The sequence below is a fragment of the Halichondria panicea genome, chromosome 11 (genome assembly GCF_963675165.1).
Source record: "Halichondria panicea chromosome 11, odHalPani1.1, whole genome shotgun sequence".
NCBI classification, from domain to species: Eukaryota; Metazoa; Porifera; class Demospongiae; order Suberitida; family Halichondriidae; genus Halichondria; species Halichondria panicea.
Genome location: NC_087387.1, coordinates 5678486 through 5696955, shown reverse-complemented (window position 1 = coordinate 5696955; position 18470 = coordinate 5678486). Strand labels below are relative to the sequence as shown.

General features: G+C 39.5%; 1 protein-coding gene and 1 long non-coding RNA gene across 3 annotated transcripts; one reads left to right on the top strand and one right to left on the bottom strand.

Moving 5' to 3' along the window:
- Positions 1–2187: 2187 nt before the first annotated feature.
- LOC135344071 (uncharacterized) lies at positions 2188–16699 on the bottom strand. Of its 2 annotated transcripts, none has more exons than XR_010397322.1 (2): positions 16522–16699; positions 2188–2516 (listed from the first exon to the last, which is right to left on the bottom strand). XR_010397322.1 is itself a non-coding variant. In XM_064541157.1 (2 exons), exon 2 carries the CDS (start codon positions 10746–10748, stop codon positions 6390–6392), a length of 4359 nt encoding a protein of 1452 aa, XP_064397227.1. In that variant the 5' UTR covers positions 10749–10750; positions 16522–16699; the 3' UTR covers positions 6221–6389. The 2 variants fall into 2 exon arrangements, 1 of the variants encoding a protein (XP_064397227.1); XM_064541157.1 differs by lacking the exon at positions 2188–2516 and adding an exon at positions 6221–10750.
- Positions 4537–6086, top strand: LOC135344074 (uncharacterized). The gene is made up of 9 exons (XR_010397324.1): positions 4537–4561; positions 4623–4702; positions 4756–4802; positions 4921–4990; positions 5252–5295; positions 5460–5532; positions 5597–5652; positions 5720–5755; positions 5956–6086. It is a non-coding gene; the product is annotated as an uncharacterized LOC135344074 (long non-coding RNA).
- Positions 16700–18470: the final 1771 nt, after the last annotated feature.

The following is an 18470-nucleotide window of genomic DNA, read 5'->3' as shown; positions in this document are numbered from 1 at the left end:
TGAAGTATTATGTTGGAAGCTTATGTGTAAAAACATGAAGCCCCACATTGTATAGACACCATGGGCACCATCAATAATCAAATCTTGATGTGAATTTTGTGGTGCAAACTTCCAACGAAACCCAAGTGCATGTTTACTGATAATCATTCAGAAACGTGTCACACCAATTCTGTATTCTGTATGGAATCTGACTACAGCAGGACTTTCGTTCTGGTCGGTTGTATGTACATGTGAGAAGTTATGAAATCAATAACTGTGTTTATAATTATGTTTGCTGATGTTCATCCACTCTTAATTCCGGCTTAATTAGTAGTATGTTGTATTGCATCATAGTCCGAGTTCTTTTCCACTCTTTGAATTGTGGTTTGGGCCTCATCTTTGTACTGAAACTCCACCTAGGGTCTCTGCTCTTAGTTTTTGATCTAAAAAATGTCAGTTGCTGTTATGCTCTTATCTCTTTTGAAAGTAAACTTTAACTGACTTGTTGACTAGTTTGTAGTAGTCTCAGCTCTGAGTTGGAATTGTTTTTTGATTACGGGTAGTAAGTTTAGCGTTTTCAGATTGTTATCTGATTTTAGGACACTAATTAATTTTTGGCGGATTTGTGTAGACTGCTCAGTTAGCACATAATCTAGGTAGATGTATATAAGGTGAGATTTTTTCCACCAGATAACAGGTCTAGGTCTTTCTATATTTCGTACTCCTTTGTCTGAACTGCTGCAGTGCACGGACACTATAGCTCATATATACATGTACTGATGTGTGGTTTTCACTTGCCACAATATTCACACACTTTGCATGAAACCACACATCGTTTTTTTGTACCCATGCAATTTAACTTTATCAAGAAAATCGTGCTTTTTAATTATGTGGTTATAATTATGTGTACAGCAGGCTATAATATTACCTTATAAGGTAAAACTGCTACCACTATACAAGCAAAGCAAAGCATAGTCTTATAGTACCGCAAATCTCTATAGTCTATCGTGTGGATCTCGATTGGTACGTCTGTGTCTCGTTAGGAATCAAACAACAGCCCTGCATACCTGACTATAACAGTCAAGATTTTTCTCTTTGCTAGTATATTGGCATAGAAAATGAGGCCATGAATCTTTCCAGTTGCTATAGTAATGTTTAGCAAAACAATTAAAGCAACTAGCAATATACCAGCCAGCGCAAATGGTATTAGTAGAAGAATGTAAAGATCAGAGCATTGTGTACATCTTGACGTAGCTAACATAAGACTGAGTTCTTCTTTACATTCTCCACTGAGGGTGGCAGGGCAGCTTGTGCCAGGATGGTGTCATGAGTGTGGCAGGACAGCTTGTACCTACCAGGATGGTGTCATGAGGGTGGCAGGGCAGCTTGTACCAGGATGGTGTCATGAGGGTGGCAGGGCAGCTTGTTCCAAGATGGGCTGCTGGGGTAACAGTATGTTGAGTGTATGTTAATGATTTAAACAGGCAAATAGTTATACAGTTATTCTGAATGAGATGGCAGCAGCTAAAGGGAATGTATTTATGTGATAACTATTAGTAACGGTTTCCATGCACAATGAGCAATTTACTTCATGCATGCAATATTGCAATTGTGTATAGGTTGTAAGCTTGACTAACTGAAGATGGTCTGTGTCTAAGTAATATTTGTATAGCGCGAAATGTTCGAGGCATTTAAGTTTCGTGGAATGGCCTCTAAAAGCATTTTGTAAACATTTCAAGGCCACGCCTTTAATCCTTGCACGGTTATAGCATAATTTTCGTGTAGGATTACCAACCCACGAACAGTGAAAATTAAGCCCCTCAAAATTTCGCACTATACGGTATGAAAGGAATTGACTTGCTTCCTAAATTTGATTTTATGCATGTGACAAGCGATACCGATAAACGTTGGCATATTAATATGTATACAGCCGTTTCTGCTTTCAATAACATGCTTTGTCCCCATGATCTATATACAAAATAATTAAGGTGTATAAAATAATTATAGGCTACTATTTGTATTTCCTATAAAATTGTACGCAACCAATCAGAAGCAGTTTATGATTCAAACATGCACATGCACATGCTTCATTTAAATGCTTTGTTCTTTTCTGGCATTGCTTGACTATGTCCTCGTCACGCTATATAGGCCAATGTCAATAATTACGCTAGCATTTGAGTTTTCATATCATTATATACAGGGCCGGAGTTTTGGTGTATAGCATAAGTTTAGCTGGTACGATAATCGAGGTCGATGTGCAGACAAATTGACGTTTTGTATTACAACAAGCATGGTTTTACAAAACACAACAACATTGTTAGTCTCTAAGATCGACAAAAATTCATATAGAATCTTAACTAATTCTTGGGTGAGTTAATAGTGCCTTCATTACACAGCTCCTCCCCTCATGCAGATAAGAAATCCGTCCAGGACTTTAATGGGTGTGTGTGGTTGTGGAGGGTTGAGAGTGTGACGTGGATATCATGAAGCATGTATGCAGGGGGTAATCAAATCATCATCTGTTAAGATTGGTATACCTGCATGGAGAGGTGGGAATGCCGATAGATTGAGTTACTATAGCTGCATGCAAGAGATGAATATGTGCCGGGCATGATTTGAGCCAATTGAAATGAACCACTATAATAATAGGTAAACGACGACAGAGAAGTGGTGTGTTACATGTGATAGTCCTGTGTCAGGTGGAGAGACGCTATATGGTTGACGGTGGCGGATTAATCGTATTATTGCTACCCTCCCCTGTACCCGACTCATTGTGTTACTATAGAGGGTTACTGCCTCCTCTGCAGAGCAAGTTACTGATTGCAGATGCTGACCTTGCATGGCAGTCAATTGAAATCTGGTTCCTTCAATGGGAGAGTTGTTGCAACACGTGAGAAGTATACAGCACTTAGGATCAAATGTATTGCTAAATGTTTCAACCACATGCATCTGCATGTGTGGTATCTATAGCAGTCTTCTAAAAAGTCTATCATTATTATATGCTACGTGCACTCTGTGTATAGCTGTGTAACTTGAGATTGCCTTTGAATGATAAAACCTTTTAAAATATCCACGGAATGCTTAGATCAATGATTGGCTTGGTGTGTGGTCGAGTGTATCATGTCCCCTTGTCTGAGCAGCTGTGCGTGCAGTGCTTGACACTATCCTTCATGGTGGCCTGTTAGTTATAATATAACACCCTATATATACAATGTACATGTATTATAGTGAATAGAAAAACAAAGGTTGCATAATTACAGCACACATGCACATGCAATGACTACATGCATACCGATATACCATGTCTATATTCGCTATAGCTACCATATAATTATAGCGGGTAATCTTCGAAGGTTGCTATTTTTACAGGATATCTTTTTTAGCCCATTAAACATGCATTTTTGCATTTTGCGTGTTTTTTTTAATCCGCAAAATCTATGAAATATTGACAATGACCCTCAATATACGGTAGCTCTCCACTAACTCCATGCTCCAGCTAGGGTCCACTGTGTTGCTAGGCGACCAATCCTTCTATTATAATTATAGCTGCAATGTTACTTAACTAGAAGTCTCATGCATAATTATGGTTTCAGTTAAGTTCCAAAAAAAGGATTAACAGAACGTTTAAATTCACAGGTGCATATGGCGATGGTGTCTGGGAATTGGGATCAAAGGTAATGAGAAATATCGATACCTCCACTCTGTTACCAAGGCAATGTGATGGATGAAACATTCCATATATTGTGTACAACTGGCTATATAAGCTGCAATCACTCTACAATACGCATAGTCCAGGTTACCTCGCAAAACTTTCTGAACTGAAGCTAAAACGAAGATGAAGAATTTAATTCTACTATTTACTGTCATCGCTATGGCAGCCATGGTGTCTGCGCAATGGGATGAAAGTAAGAAGTGTCTCAATCATCACTCAATTGCATGTTGTTGCTCAATATACACGGTGGGGGGGATATAGGTTCATAGCCAGGACGATGTAATAATCATTGAATGTATGTATGTATATGTATTTATTAGCTCACTTGTAATTATTGTAGCACTGTTTATACTTCTATACACTCTCTAAAAAATTATGCTTTTTTCAGTTCTAGAACCATGTATCGTAAATGGTGTGCTTTACAAGGTGGGACAGGAATTTAAAGACCGATGCAATTCATGGTACAGTGTGAGAGACCGTTTACTGTTGTATTTTAAATGTACACTTTTATCACGAGCAGCACGTGTGTGGAGAATGGGGTTGCAGTCTGCACAAAGTTGACGTGCTGTAGGTAAAGTAGTAATAATTCATAATATCTGTCATAATCTGTAATTATGTCGAGCTTTTATTGTGAATCTGCATGCACGGAATAGTTTACAGTTTCATTGTTTTCAAGCAGCTGAAGATGATGTATGTCAACAAAATGGTGTGACTTACAAAATTGGCGAAAGTTTCGAAGACAATATGGAAGGCCGTTGCAAAAAATTAATGGTATAGAAACTAATTATTGTATAGTACATTTATATACTTTTATTATGAACAGCACGTGTGTTGAGGGTGGGGCCATAACTTGCATCAAGACTTCCTGTCGTAAGTATAGTTACATATTGCGAATCAGAGATACTTTATCTTTGCATTATCTTTCAACCAGCTGAAAAGGAATGTGTTGTAAATGGCGTGACTTACAAGACTTAAGGTTGGAGACTATTTCAAGGATGAATGCAATAAATGGTATAACAGTGTCACTCGGTGTGAAAGATAATAATTATTGTAATGTATTGCAGCATATGTCTTGAGGGAGGGAATCCATCTTGCACCAAGACAATCTGCCGTAAGTATAATTATAGAGCTATATCTATCACCCATGCAAATGAATGCAAGTATAGCTATAATTATCTACTTTTTGTCCTATTCTGTGATAGTTTACTGTAGCGTTATTTTCCAAGCAGCTAAAGAATGTGTTGCAAATGGTAAGCGTTACAATCCTGGAGACCTTTACAAAGACGGATGCGAAATATGGTACAGTGCATGCTCATGTGTGAAACAATTATCTTAAGGTGACATATTTTCACAGGTAGATTTGTTTGCGTTTTTACAGTTTTGTACATTTTGCGGTATAATTTTTTGCGAAATTGTCAATCTGGATACATTAAACAAGAGGGCGGCCATTATTTGCGAGTACTAATTTTTGCGATTTTACTCTCATTCGCAGAAATAGCAGAAATTAATACACGCGAAAATATGTCACCTTAAGGTATTATAAATGTACACTTTATACAGCATATGCCGTGGTGGGTACGCAGAGTGCTTCAAGGGGTTATGCTGTAAGTAACTATACAGTTGCCATGCACATGCATAATCTCGAATACCCGCCTCAACCTAAAATCAAGCTTTTAGGTTGAGGCGGGTATTCGAGACTAGCACATGCATGTGTCAGATATTCTACTAATTAATCTGTGATAAGTTTATATATCACATTATTTTCCAGTATCAGATTCATGTCTCCTAAATGGTGTTAGTTACAAGATTGGAGAACTGTTCAAAGATCGTTGCAATATATGGTACAGTGAACAAAATTATGCAGGAGGATAGAATACTAGTTGTATACACTTCTATTTTGTGCAGCACATGTCGTAAAACTCGTACAGGTGCATCTGCAGAATGTACCAGGACGGCCTGCTGTAAGTTGTCTTAAGTATAGAGCATATAATTATTAAACATGGATTATTTTGTGTAAAATATTCACAGCTACTTCACAAGAGATAGCAGCAGTGGAAGAACAAGGTATGAATGTAATTCTATTATCTGGTCGTACGTGTTTTTGACATTACTGAATCCATGCATTTAGCTTTGTCACACACTCTACATATATACCCTTATTATTATTGTCGGTCGACCTCCTATCACTGTAAAACTTGATATGCTTGTTTCCGAGGCTATACTATGGTTATAATTCCAGAGCTAATGTTATGCATATTATTTAGACTAACGTTGCGGCGGCCGGACCACTCAATTGAAGTCACAAATGGACTTGAATCATATAGTTACTAGATAAAATACTACAAACTTGCATAGAGCGTTTGAAAGATGTGTACCTCCTCTGGCCATGGTTTGAGCATAATTATAGATTAGAGAGGAGAGGGAGATCTATAGTTATTCCTCTTTATACATTAGTTATTGACCTGTTTTGTCTTTTGTTTTGTAATAATAATGATTATAGCGATATCACATCAATTTAGTATTCACGTCTTGAATGTCTCTGAGAACTAATACGCATAATAGAAATGAAAGGTCCTGGACACAATCCTATGACTAAAATGTCTAATGAAAGTTTAACATAAAACAAGGAAAACGACATGCAATTTTATAAACAAGTTTAGGGTATACCATACAAAGCTAAGTAAGACGTACGTACAGTTCACACTTCATTGCGTATGGGGCCGATTTCTGTGTGCGTAACAACAGGACGACGATTGACTCTTGTAGGGGGAGGGACTGGTCTGTAGTCCTCTGTGATGAGGGGGGACAGTTCATCTAAGTAGGGTAGTCTCAGCTGGTCCGGCCTCGTGGCTGGTCTGATGATGGGAGGAGTGATGTAGCGATCAGGGTCAGCTTCTTCCACTGCTCCATCTGTGTAAGGTGGGTCCACTGGGTCTCTTTGTTCATAATCGTCTTCGCCATCATTTTCATTGACTATCGGATGATACAAATTTTGATTATTGTTAGCGCGTCTGTCTGCAACACCAGCTCCAAAATTCCTTAGGATGTCCTCTATCTTCAGCCATGCAGTGCTCCTCTTGAGTACGAATTGGTAAAAATGGTAGCAGAATGTTATCACAAATAAAATGAAAGATAACGCTATTGAGGTGTTGGCTAGTGCTGACAGATCTTTCTTTGTATCTTTGACATAAGAAGTGCCAAATGCAAGAATAGCAACATTGAGTAGATAGAGACTTTCGAGGTAATCACAGAACTTACTTTTGTACAAACGATTATTCAATAGTTTCCAGAAAATCAGTCCAACTGATAGAACCCCAGATGATAGCACGGGAAGAAAAGCGTCTGGAGCCACGGCAACTACTAGATTGTGGATAATCAGAGCAAAGAGGAGCAGTCCCACCCAGTAGCGATGCTTGGGAGTGAATGGAGCATGGTATGTGTCCATGAAGCCAATGTACTTTGTGTTCTTGGTCCATATCATAACCTTTGAACAGCGAGGAAACCATTGTCCTAAAAAGAGCAGTAGAGTGAACAATACACCAGCTGTGAGGATTACAATAGCAGCAACAAATTGAGGAATGTGTTGTTCGGTAGTTAAGTATTGCACATTGCCATCGTACAACCAAACAGTCTTGGTTGAACTGTCAGGATAATCCAAAACCCTGTTTTGTAGTGCAGCAATAATAAACCGTAAAAGTTTGGAATAAGAGAGTAGGACGAGTGTGCTCAGGGCAGCAACTGGGTTCTTGTTCCAGGAGAGGAGATTTGCAAATAGGTTAAAGTACTTGCTCAAAATGATAATAAGAAACATTAGAAGAAACAAGTAAGCTGGGAAGACAAGTTGAAGGAGTACTTTTCCTTGAGAGTTCATTCCATCGTAAAAGCATGTCTCGATACCCAAGTCAAGATTCACCCATGATACAAAAACGGTTAAAAATTTGTTATTTGTATTTGGTAAGACAATTGATCTATTAGCTGCTAGTATGTTGGCATAGAAAATGAGGCCATGAATCTTTCCAGTTGCTATAGTCATATTGAGCAAAACAATTAAAACAACTAGCAATATACCAGCCAGCGCAAATGGTATTAGTAGAAGAAGGTAAAGATCAGAGCATTCTTTACATCTTGACGTAGCCAACACAAGACTGAGTCCTGGTTCACATTCTCCACACAAGACGCCACTTCGACTGTGGGCACACTGTTCATCAGGGCTGTTTAGACTGATGTTGATTGGTTTTTCTACACAATAGTCAAATACACAGTTACTAACAACATACCCTGTTTCGTTGGTGGTATTTATCCATTTGTTGTTTCTTTCCAGCTGTATGGTATCATTTTCCTCAAAACAATCAGTTATCTGATATTGTTGCAAGTCTGGATCACAGTCACACTTGCACTCAATATCGGACTGAATTGGCTTAAGTCCACTAGGGCATGTGCAGAGTTGAAAAGAAATATTGATGAGTTTTCTTGAAATTCCCAAATTGTTGCATGGACCCTCGGCATAGAGTTCCACCTGAGCGGAGTTGTCTTGTGAGAATACGGTGTACTCTAATTCTGTGCACTGACGGCCCACTTCATGTTCTGCCTGTCCTGCTTTGAAGCGATCGTGTCTACTCTTACTGACAACAGAACTGTGAATTGTGGCATTCATTGGATTTCCAACTTGGTCAACAGCCATAACACTGATTTTAAACGTTCGTCCCTTTCTTGTAGAAATGTAGTCATCACTGCAAAAACGTACTTGAACAGGCCTAGAGGAGATTGATAGTTCGGTGGAGGACTTTATGGTGTTCTTTATGTAGTCCAATGCATTTATAGAATTGTCATATTCAGCATTTTGACTTGCTGTACACCTGTCCAACAGACCTCCGTAGATGTCTGCTCCTGACTGGGTAGCTATATTGTTTATGAATGTATTGAAATAGTTTCGATCCAAGTTCTTGCCTGATACATACGAATTAATTGTTTGAAAAAAGCAGTCAGCAAAAATGGTGCGAGTAGGTGTGTCCCCTACTCTGCAGGTGTCAGTGTCATCTGCCACAAATATCCCTCCTCCGTGCTGAGCCGAATTCTTGTTAATCATTAACTTGACATAATACCATTGAACATCGGACAGAGACTCAAGGTGTTCTTTAAATACGTACAATTTCGAATTTTGTTGTAGATACACTCCACCGCCTTTAGCATTTGCTGTGTTTGAGTTGATGTTCACGTGTGATCGAGTAAGTTTAATGGTTGTAGATACTGCATAAATACCTCCACCATTATCAGCAATGTTGCCATTAATCTCACTTTGTGGAGGAAGTAGCTCGCCATCTGGAACCAGCACAGATTGAAATTCAATTATACTTGAAAAGGCATAAATTCCTCCACCATCCTGTGCTGTGTTGTGATAGATCTTTAGTGACTCATTTACAAAGAGTGTACTCTCTCTCAGAAATATCCCTCCTCCGTAAGTAGCTGTGTTGTTGGTGATGATCACTCCTTCCATGTTAATGTACATTTGACTCTGGATAATGCTAAGAGCTCCACCAAACACACCACAATTGTTACTAAGTGTTGTAGGGCCATTAAACTCAACTCGACTACTGAAAGCATAGACAGGGCCATTGTTATTGCTGACAATATTTAATCCAGTGAATTTCACATTAGACTTCAAAATGCTTAAACTTCTCGTGACATTGTTATTAGTAATGTTAGTGTTGTTGATGGTCAAGGAGGCTGTTTGCATTACGTAAATTGTATTATTAGCTCTGTTGTTTGTCAGCGTACTGTCTGAGATGATCACATTACTACTTAACCAAACATAAATTGCTCCACCATCACGGGTAGCTCTGTTGTATGTCAGCTCACTGTCGGAGATGGACACATTGCTTCCCCCTGACACAATATCTGTAGAAAATGTAATGGCTCCACCATCCATTTCAGCTTTGTTATTTGTCAGTATGCTGTTTAAGATGGACACACTGCCTGAGGAATAAATTGCTCCACCACTACTAGCACTGTTGTTTATCAGTGTGCTGTTTGAGATATACACACTGCCTGAGTAAACACAAATCGCTCCACCATAGACAGCTGTATTGTTTGTCAGCCTACTGGCTGAGATGATCACATTACTGCCAAAGTCAACGAAAATTGCTCCTCCATCGTTATTTGTGAAATTACACCAAGTGATCACTACAGTACCAGATACCACTTTTACTGCTCCTCCGTTGTTATTATTACAGTTGAACTCTGTGTTTTTTAACAGTGTGTTGTTTGATTCAATGTAAACTGCACCTCCATCATTTCTAGTGAACTTGCTATTTGTTATGTACACATCATCAGCTTCAACTTGCAGTGCCCGACCAGTGTTGTTCATAAAGAGAGTGCTCTCAATTTTTGCAGTTTGAGTACTAGAAATCTTGTTGTTTGATTCAATGTAAACTGCACCTCCATCGTTTCTAGTGAACTCGCTATTTGTTATGTACACATCATCAGCCTCAACTTGCAGTGCCTGACCAGTGTTGTTCATAAAGAGAGTGCTCTCAATTGTTGCAGCGTGAGTATTAGTAATCTTCACTACTGGTAGGGTCTCTGCCGGATTGAGTAATTCAAAGTTTATAAAGTAACAGTCATTGATATAGACATCGTGGGCACCATCAATGATCCAACCTTGATATGAGTCTTGTGGCGGCCCAACCTTCACTCCAACAAAACCCAAGCGTTCAATATATAATTCAGTAGTACTAACAAAACGTATCTCACCATTGCTATGAAATCTGACTACAGTTGTACTTGTGTTCCGGCCGGTAATATGCACATGTGAGAAGTTATGAATCAATAGCTGCTCAGTTAACACATGATCTCCAGGTAGAAAGCTCAAGGTGAGATTGTCTCCACCAGATAACATGTCTGTTTGAACAAGCTGCTCGAGAGTAAAACAAGTTCCATTTCGATAATCATGACACAAATCAATTGAATCCACTGGCACAATGTGATAGTGCTCACTCCTGGTAACAGTAGCTAGGGACAAGAGCAGCACTAACCAGCTGAGAATATTTCTAGGCAGCATATCTGAGGTGCATGTATGAGGATGATGATTGTTGCATGTTAATGATTGTGTTTTAATTCCAGAAAGGCTAAATTAATAGCAGTATGTAATTGGATTACAGAATCTGAAATTAGCTATGGCTCTATCAGCTTAGTTTTCAGCTATCAGCTTTTAGTCAGTATACAGTGGACCAAAGTGGAATTTAGGAAATCTGGTGCATTATTTGGTTATTATAGCTCATGCAGCTACCTGGACCAAAGTGAAGTGAGTACTGACAGTCTGTGCAAGAGGTTCTATTCAGCAAGCTTTTATATAGTATTTAGGTGATATGTATATGCAGCTATATACCAGGAGCAGCTATAATTATAATCCTGTAAAACGTATAAAACTTAATTGATCTATGGTATATAATTATTGCAGATTAAAAAACAGTCATATCATAATTATAGATACTATTATAATTATTGTATATATCCGCTCTAGAACCAATATTGTTACTGAACTTACTTTCGTGGACCAGCCGATATATTATATCGTCTGGAAAATTACACATGAGCTACTTGTGCAGCAGTCAAGTGGCTGCATGTTTACATTGATAAGTGGTTAGTGGGTGGAGGACGGATGTGTGAAACCACATAATTAGATTTGCCAAATCTATTTTAGCTAGCCCTGCAGCTATGCAGTTTCACAACGTACTTATCAGTAGCCTCGATTCCAGGCCGCAGGGAAAGGCGGCCTGGTAAACACTGTTTACGCATGCGCCAGAATTACCAAGAATCTTGGTAATCGTAAATTGTAGTATATTTATCAGTATTCTTATTCCGCATTTAGTTGTAAAACATTGATATCCGTTTCATTTATAATGATGTCATTGAAAAAAGAAATCTAGTCCAAGTTGTAATGGCTGCTACCTTCTCTTCTGCTCTCGCGTACGCGTTATCCTGTGTTGGAAAACCAGGTCTAGTCTTGAAAGACAAGCAGCTGGAGGCGTTGAAGTGTCTGTACGCTGGTGTTTATGTGGGTACCGTACCGACCGGCTATGGCAAGTCCATCTGCTTTCCAGACACTCTCCCTTTCTTGATTGATGTGAAGCTTGACAGGACCAGTGCACCTCTCTCTAAAAGAAGTGTTGTGATGGTGATTTCTCCTCTTGTTTCTCTGAGTGAAGCCATCTTCAAAGTGTTGGTGTGTCTGGTTGACATTCAGTGCCATTCTCTCTGGAAGGAAGCATTGTTGTGACATTTGCCGAAAATTGGTCACAGAGTATAAGTACGTGGTATCTGATCCGAGAAATGTGTTGCCTGAATGTGTTTACAATCCGAGGGACTTGTCGCCTGAGTGTGTATCCATATCCGATCTGAGGGACTTGTTGCTTGAGTGTGTATTAATGGATAGTGCTTTCAATGGTAAATCTATTGTGTAAATCAATAAGTAGTCCTCACATTATGTTACGTCGCAGCCACTGTACTTATCCACATTTATTTTTTACCCACAGGTTTAACTAATTTTTTATGAGATTGACTTGTCGACTGAGTGTGTATGATCCGATCCGAGCCTACAGAGCTGAGGTTTTACTTAGCTGTCTCTGTCTACAGTATATACAGAGAGGTAGCCTCTCCTTTTTCTGTTCTTTATCACAATCGTTCAATAAAATAAAATACTGTTAAACGTTCAATGAGATAAAATACGGTAAATAATAAATTAATCGTCCACCCACGCGCCAACAGTAAATACCAGGCCCACTATTCAAGGGGCTGGAGTCGAGGCTAACTTATCAGTCACTTAGAGCACTACGATATTTTGGCGAGGTCAACACAACTCTGTACAGTGAAAATGGCCAGACCCTCTTTCAGGGTCCGCGAGACTAACTGAGCTGGCCTAGATTGATCGGCATATAATTTTGTAGTTTTTTGCACAGAGATCAAAGGAATAACTATGCTAACAAATTCCACAGACTAGGATCTACAACTGAGGTTAGTTTTGCTTACCAGTACATATTGAAGGCTATTGCAATCTCCAGAATCAGGAATAGCAAAATCTATTCGTAGAAGGTTGCTATTCTGCTTAGTATAGTTAGCTCTATACTAGAGATAGCTGTTGGTAGCTGCAAGAAGCTGTAAACTATAATTATACAAGTATACTGTTTTATGCTCGTGCTCCACTCGCCTAGTATATACTTGTAAGCGTAGATCTTAACAACAATCTTATTCTATATCTAGTACATGTACCATGTCCACTCCATCAGGCCAAAAGCTGATGTAGCTAGCTGAAAGCTGAGCTGATAGCCAAATGCTAATTTCAAATACCGTTATTTGATCAGGAGCCGCGGCTACTAAATGTTTTATTTTGAGGCTACAATCCAGTGAGAGGCCTGTTCAAGGCATTTATTAATAGCTCTAGCTAATTCAACAACCTTTAGTTTGTCTTCAAAGTTCTTTTCACCTGCATAAAAACTTGATCTCTGCCATGAGAAAGTCTTTGTGAAGCACTAACAAGCTGCTACCTGTACAGGAGCGTAGCCACGATTTTTTGGAAGAGGGGGCAAAACTTATTAGCCGCGCAGTGCCGAAATTTTGACTGGAAGCCACGCCTCTTAATTATGACGTCATAATTGACTTCTCTATTAGTTGGGTGTGGCCTGATGCATAGAAGAAGCTAGTACGTTTAGCCAGAGATAGAGTAATAGAGGGATTGGCAACGGGAGTAACTCACGTGATCATTTCACATTGATTTCATATTGATTTCCTCTCAACCATCCTTGATGCGCATTATTTCCCGGCACAACGCCCGCGAAACGAAGTAATATTACTTTTAGTTAATCTCTTTTGTATGTTTTTTACATTTATAACCAAAAATGCTAAAATGGAGGCTGTAAAAGACGAGAAAGTGTTATATTAGTTTGTGACCCTTTTAAGAAGCACTGCTGTAAGCCTATGATGTTTTACCTACATATCTTGTTATGTTGTGTCTCTGTTGATCAACTAGGTTGCATAAATTCTTGATTTTGATTTTCTTAAGCATGTTTTTTTACTTTTAGCTATAAATGGAGGCTATAAAAGATGAAAAAAGTTGATGACGTAGCGCATCACGGATAGTCACATTTTTTCGACCGTTGCCAATCCCTTTCCTTACTTTATCTTTGGTTTAGCAAAGAACAAGAATTGTCTACGTCTATAGATTTAGACCAGAATAGCTCACAGTTTAGAGACTAAATCGTTTTGCTTGCCTACTAGCTAGCTAACTGGAGCAAGATTCCGAAGAAAGGGAGTGCTCAGCAAGATAATCAGACACAATAACTTGAGCAGAGCAGTAGAGATCCAGAAAAAGGGGGCAGGGGCGTAGCCAGATTTTTGAGACAGGGGGTTTCTTTAGAAAAATCTGCGGCGCGATAGCGCCGCGAAATTTTTGGTCACGCCCACTTCCGGTACCACACCCTCTTGATTGGGGCACACCTACTGCTTATTGACTATTGTTCATGACTTTTTTACATGTTTGTGAGAAGCTAGCTAGCTATAGACGTAACATACTATAGGCATGCAGGTGCCAATTGTGTATTGCTAGTCTAGCTGAGCAACAATTAAATGTCATTTACCTGAGAGGTTTCATGTGGCTGAGATTGTTCTAAACTTGTACACTTCCTGAATAAAGTTGTGCTTAGAGCTGAGTCTGAGAATACTGGAGCATTCAGGATTGATACTAGATCTAGAACTTAAGTCTTGGTCTTCTTTGTTTGAGGTAGCTAGCTAGCTGAGACTAACTAGCTGAGACAAAGCCAAAGTGAAACGCTTCACGGTGGTGCTCTGATTATTGATTTGCAGCCACGTGTGAAAAGATGGGCAGGGCTGCATGATTCAATTATAGGGAGCCCTGCCCAATTTTCTCAGCAGCTCCTGGGGGGGTTTCTGGGCAACCAGGAAACAATGGTAGCTACGCCCCTGGCCGGGGGGCATTTGCCCCCTTTGCCACACCCTGGCTACGTCACTGACTGTACCTAGTAGCTACGTACATATACCTATAGCTGATGTAGTATTATACCACACTTACGTCACCACTAATTATTGATCTCATTGGTCAACAGCTGTGTAGGATATATAGAAAAATATCATACAGCCCCAGGCATGCACCGTTTTCAAGTTTTATTTAATTTTCTTTCTTTTGCTTAAGAAAGTAAACAAAGAGAAAGGAGCCATGCTTGACTATACCAAGACTCAAAGCGATGGCAGAGGCACGGAAGCTGCTCTCCAACAAGATGGCTAAGCCTCCCATGAGTCCGTGGGTGTGGTTTGAGATACATTTTATCCAAGAAGAGCTTGCAACTCCAGTGAGGGACGTCGAATGGTCAACGCTTGGACCATGGAAGCTTCTGAGCATCTGTAGGAGTCGACGTGTTGCTCTACTAGCTCTTTAACGACTGTAAAATCCGGCATATAGTCTCTGCATCGTAGATTGAATTGTTGCTAGGGTGAGGTTCCGTTTATAATGCTGCGGTCACGTGGTATAAGTCAGATATGCCACACCTACTCGATCAGAGAATATGTACCCCATATATCCTCCTCTACCATGGTTACATACCCCTCGGCTACACCTCAGAGTAACCACGGTACCGGAGGATATATGGGTGCATATTCTCCTCTTATATAGGTGTGGTATATCCTATACATCATTTTTTGGCTGCCACGTGCAGAAAAATGCTAGAGTCAAAGTTAACTGAGGCTATACTATTTGAGAGTGGCTACTAAATGTTACATTTCGCGCAAAGGAGGCTACTATTTGAGAGCGGCCTTTATACAAGAGCGGCCTCTAATCGAGCATATAAGGTCACCAGGTTCTATAATCACTGTCCTAAATCAGAGGAGGTTGGTCATGACTCATAATGTTTTACGGAAGAATGTTTTATGAACGGTGAAAAATTACAGAGAAAAGTGGCTATTCTAGCTAAGCTAACATATATACGGCAAATGATTGTAGCTCTCTATACTAGTAGTAAATGATGCTAAAAAAATGCCCAGTGACACTAGAAAGTGAGTAGCATATACCGTATAGAGGGTATATTTCGAGGGTATATATAAATGTTCGTGGTTTTCGCGGATTAAGCAATAACCGCGAACATTTATAACCGCGAATTTAATATTCCATGCATGCATGCTGCAAAAAAGGCGCTATTGCACGAAAATTAGATCCGCGAAAACCTTTCTAAAGGCCCGCGAAAATTTATACCCTCGAAATATACCCGCTATACGGTAGTCGTACTAAAAACAATGAGCCAGAAACCACAAACTTTGAGTTGTTGCTGCACTTCTTTCGTTTCTTTGACTCCTGTCTTGATGTAGCAGTATAGCAATCATAGCGTTAAACTATTCTACAGGCGCGGTGTAGCCTCGATTCCAGGCCGATTAAAAGCGGCCTGGAATCGAGGCTAGGCGCGGTGCAGCTCAAGCAATTAACCTTTGATTGAGTAATAATTATCCGCCCACGTCGTATGTTTTTGCTGAGTGCAATCAGAGGCTAATTGCGCTGCACCTCACCTGTCGGACCTCCTCTGGAGTTTTACATAGAAAACATAAGCTCACGTGAATCTTAATTAATCGTGGGAACCAACCTCCTCTGGTCCTAATTAACTTGGCCACTTTAATTCATTGCACTGACCAAAAGCTGATAGCCAAAAGTTAATTTCTTATGTACCAGATTCCGTGGTACCATGCTAAATTCAAGTTGACTTTGGTCCACTGATCATACTATTTATATTAATTATGATAGAAAGACATTAGATTGCAGTGATTATCTTTCAACTCACTGTAAATTGATGCTGCACTAGCTCTTTTCTGATTCACTGCTGTTCTGCTTTGCAAAGACTACAGTCATGTACTATTCTAGGAACTGTCTAGTGTATTAATTAGTGATTGCCACATTCCCATGAATTTAGGGGAATTTGGAAATCATATAGAGCCAGTTCAACAACATAACCACATGGCCATCTGTACTGTTGTCTGCATTACCTATATTAAATTGAGGTATACTCAAAGACATTATAGTACTTCCCCTGCAGTGAATGTATGATGATAATAAGTTGCCTTATGATTGTGCTGCTTAATTTCATAAAGGCTTATATGTAGTACGACATTGCATATGATACCCTATATAGATAATTTTTATTATAGATCTTTCAACTCTAAAACGGATGCTGCACTAGCTCTTCTGATTCACTGCTGTTTTGAGACAATTAATCTATTCTTGGAACTGTTCAAATTGTGCATCTGTGGTTTGTGTCATTAATTAGTAATTGCCACATTCCCATGCATTTAGGGCCGGGGACTGAGTTGGAAATCATATATATAAAGCCAGTTTAGCAACATAACCACATGGCATGGCCATCTGTTATTGTTGTCTGACCTATTCAATTTGGGGTAGACCATAGATTATCTATGGGTAGACATAGTACTTCCCCTGCACGTGGTTTCCCATGGTAACCAAGAGATAAGGGTCCAGCTGTCTGCTGTCGGAAGCTTGGAAGCTTATGTGTGAAGCCCCACATTGTATAGACATCGTGGGCACCATCAATAACCAAATCTGATGTGAATTTTGTGGTGTAAACTTCCAACGAAACCGAAGTGCATGTTCATAGTCATTCAGTACTGAAAACGTGTCGCACCAATTCTGTATGGAATCTGACTACAGCAGGACTTTCATTCTGGGCGGTTTAATTATGTACATGTGAGAAGTTATAAAATTAAGAATGTGTTTATATGTTCGCTGATGTTACAATTTACTCGTCATCACCCACTCTTAATTCCGGCTTAATTAAATATTAGTATTATGTTGTATTGCATCGAACATAGCTTCTTCCCGAGAGAGGGATGCTACACATGGGACTATCGACAGATTCAATCGAGGCCACTCTGCCTTCGCAGATACTGGGATTGCCTGTGAGCTCATGTTCAATAGCTCAACTAAATTGGGACTCTTGTGTAACTATTCACAGCTACTTCACAGCAGCAGTGGCAAACAATTAAGGTACAAAGCTATAATTGATCGTTTGTGACATTTACATTGCTGTATCCATTTAGCCTTGTCACACATGCACCTTATACCCATACATTGTCGACCTAGCACTTACATTTACATTGTACAATGAAGAAAAACTTGACCTGCCATGCAGTTTCCAAGGCTACTATATAGACATTATAATTCCAGAGCAAATGTTATTTGTTATGTATACAGACTAACGTTGCAGCTGGACCACTCAATTGAAGTGACAAATTGACTTAATCGTAGTTAGGAAAATTAGATACAAACTTTATTATTATTATAGAGAGTCAGAATTAAAGATGTGTACCTCCACTGTTTGAGCATAAATTAAAAAGGAGAGGAGGATCTATAGTTCCCCTTTTATACATTAGTTAAGAAAAGTGTCTGGAACCGTAGCAGTTACTATAGGTTGTGGAGGATCAGAGCAAAGAGGAGCAGTCCCACCCAGTAGCGATGCTTGGGAGTGAATGGAGCATGGTATGTATCCATGAAGCCAATGTACTAAGTCTTTGTGTTCTTGGTCCATATCATAACCTTTGAACAGCGAGGAAACCTGTGGTATCCTTACTGTGATGTCTTGAACATTCATTAGCCTCCTTCGCAGCCTCTCCTTTTTCTGTTCTTTGTCACAGAAGAGAAAATTGGAGGAACAAAGAAAGAAAGAAGGAAGCAACTAAGAAAAAGGAAAGCCTGCCTTGCTAAGTCGCGTGATCCCCT

Coding starts and splice junctions, on each gene's coding strand:
- LOC135344071 (XM_064541157.1), bottom strand. CDS start 10,748: ATGCTGCCTAGAAATATTCTCAGCTGGTTAGTGCTGCTCTTGTCCCTA.